The 2,682-nt window shown below is 59.2% G+C and overlaps 1 protein-coding gene across 1 annotated transcript; it reads left to right on the top strand.

The window, feature by feature from the left end:
• The first annotated feature begins 288 nt into the window (after positions 1–288).
• Positions 289–2,553, top strand: LOC106116892 (uncharacterized). The gene has a single exon (XM_013310950.1). The coding sequence runs from the start codon at positions 289–291 to the stop codon at positions 2,551–2,553; it is 2,265 nt and encodes a 754-aa protein (XP_013166404.1).
• Positions 2,554–2,682: the final 129 nt, after the last annotated feature.

Raw genomic sequence — 2,682 nt, 5'->3', positions numbered from 1 at the left:
GGGGTAGGGCGCAAGCCCCGCGAACCAAACACCAGCGCGGCGGGTCTACCAGCCCTTTTCAGGGCTGGTAGGCATTGGCTTCGGCCACCGTCGGGCAACCCGTAAGTTCGCACTGAGCGGAAACGGGGGCTCTGCGCCTAGCGTGGGGCTGCGAGGAAGAAAACCTCTATAAAAATTACCCTAATCCCAAGCTCTGTCGCCCGGCGAAGGGATGAATCGTTGGAGGGAGTCCAGCGACTAGGGCGTCAACACCGGGGGGGGTTTAAGGGGAATTAAAAAAATATGGACATGTCGAACAAAACAAAAACTACCCGGGAGGGTCCCGCTTGCGGGGAATCCCTTGGTGGGTCGGACAGCCGGCCCATCGGCCCCATTGTATACGGGGGGGCCATTCGCCATGTGAGTGAAGGAGGGTTAGGTTCTGAAGGAGGAAGTAAAGCAGGAAGATTATCCGATTCTGACTCGGACAGTAGAAGCTCCATGATCAGCGTATCCAGTCGCTTCGGATCGATGGAGTCACTGGATCACGACGGCCCAGGGAGATACTGGAGCGAGGGACGCGGCCAGAAGCGGCCTAGGGACCTTGTGTTGAGCGGCAGCTCCACAGACACTCCCGCCAAGGGAGGCAACAAAAGAAGAGGACGAGGCCGTCCGCCAACTACCGGCGAATACGTCGGGCTGGCGGCCGCGAAAGAATCTCTGAGGAAGGCGACTGAGGCAGAGATCAGGGCGCGAGCTGAAGCGGAGATGTTAGAGTCAGTGTTGGAAGCCCGCAGGACTCGTTCGGCCCTGACAGTGACCGCGACTGGATCGTCAGCAGATCCGAGGGACGCAGAACACGAAGGCGTCACGGCGACCACCGTCCTCAAACGGATCGGTACCAGCCTTGACGTGGTCGAAAAGGTGGCGAAGAAATCTACGAACTTAAAGGGGACGTTTGTGCGGGCGCTACATGACGCTGTCAGCGCAATAAAAGAAGATGTCGCCGGCCTCGCACAGAGGTCGATATCCGAAGAAACACGAGCCTTGCAGGCCGACAACAGCCGCCTTCAAGCTGAAATGACCAGCCTCCGCAAGGAGCTGGCAGAACTTCGCCAGGAAATGGAACAGGCGCGGAAGCAGGGTTCCGCCAAAGCCTGTATTGATGTGACGATGGAGGCCGTCCCTGCCCGGTCTCCAAAACAACAAGAAGACCCCTCTCTAGAGGATATTTGCCGAACGGTCATGGTTCAGGTGGGCGGCATGCTCAATGCCCGCCTGGCCTCCCTGGAGGATCGGCTGCTGCCGGAACGGAGCCTGCGACCACCTCTAGCGTCGGACAAGAGAAAGGAGACCCGCACATACGCGACTGCGACCGCGGAGCCCACAGCTGCGCCCCCTTCGGGTGCTCAGGGAACGTCTGGGACGAAGGCACCCCCGGTGCCAGCTCAGCCTGGTCCCAGTGGACTCTCGCGCCAAGCGCCCACCGTGCCGCCCAAGAAGAGCAAGGGCAAAAGCTCTAAGAAAGGAGCGAAAAAGAAGAAGGCAGCTCGGCCGCCAACGGGCGAGAACTTAGAGTCCTCCTCTGCCGCCCCCGTAGCACCATCACAGGCCCTCCCTCCTCGTCCTCCCAATCCGGACGCTCTCGAGGACAATTGGGTCACCGTAGGGCGAAATGGTAAGGCACAACGACACGGCAAATCCAAAGTGGCCCCCGTGCAGGCAACTACATCTGCGCCTGCACCGCCGCCGCAAAGATTAAAAGTGCCCCGAAGCTCCGCCGTCGTTGTAACACTCACCGAGGCGGCCATTAACAAGGGCCTCACATACAGTGGTGTCCTTAGAGAGGCGAAATCGAAGCTCGATCTTAAAGAAGTAATTGGCATCGAAGCGGTGCAATTCCGCCGGGCGGTTACCGGGGCAACTATTATTCGCATCCCCGGCGCCGCTAGTGCCCCGAAAGCAGATGTCTTGGCGCAAAGGTTACAAGAGCTATACCAGGGCCAAGACATCAAGGTCTCCAGGCCGGAGAAACTAGTCGATGTGAAGATCGAAGGTCTGGATGACTCGACGACACCTGATGAGGTAAAGGCGGCCATCATCAAAAAAGGAGCATGTGCGGGCGACCAAGTCAGAATTGGCCGACTCCGCCAGAACAGAGCTGGGCTATACGACATCTGGGCCCAAGTCCCTGTTGCGGCAGCGAGGAAGCTGATGACGGGGCGTTTCTTGGTGGGCTGGGTGGCTGCTAGAGTCACCATTGGCAGACCCAGGGAGCTGCGCTGCTATCGCTGCCTGCAACAGGGGCATGTAGCCAGCCGCTGCGATGCGGAGGACCGCAGTCGGACTTGCTATCAATGTGGACAGGAGGGCCACAAGGCCGCGTCCTGCCCGTCGCAACCGAACTGTGTTCTATGCACGGCGGCGGGCAAGGACGCCAAACACCGATTGGGAAGTGCCAAATGCTCGGCGCCCAAAAGAACGGTCCCGAGAAGAGCGCAAATTTCCGTAGCACATAATGCGCCCCCACCGAGCGGGGAAGATATGGAGGTAGTAGAAGTCGCTCAGGATTAACATGGCCCTACGTCTTCTCCAAGCGAACCTCAACCACTGCGCCAGAGCCCAGGATCTGTTCATCCAAAGCTTGGCGCAGTGGTCGATAGATCTAGCGGTGGCATCCGAACCGTACCTGGTTCCGGATAG

This window comes from Papilio xuthus, unplaced genomic scaffold (genome assembly GCF_000836235.2).
Source record: "Papilio xuthus unplaced genomic scaffold, Pxut_1.1 DF827680.1, whole genome shotgun sequence".
NCBI lineage: Eukaryota > Metazoa > Arthropoda > Insecta > Lepidoptera > Papilionidae > Papilio > Papilio xuthus.
This window is presented reverse-complemented; position numbering and strand designations above follow the sequence as displayed.

Excerpts from the sequence above, each read along its gene's own strand:
- LOC106116892 (XM_013310950.1), top strand. The coding sequence starts at position 289 with ATGTCGAACAAAACAAAAACTACCCGGGAGGGTCCCGCTTGCGGGGAA.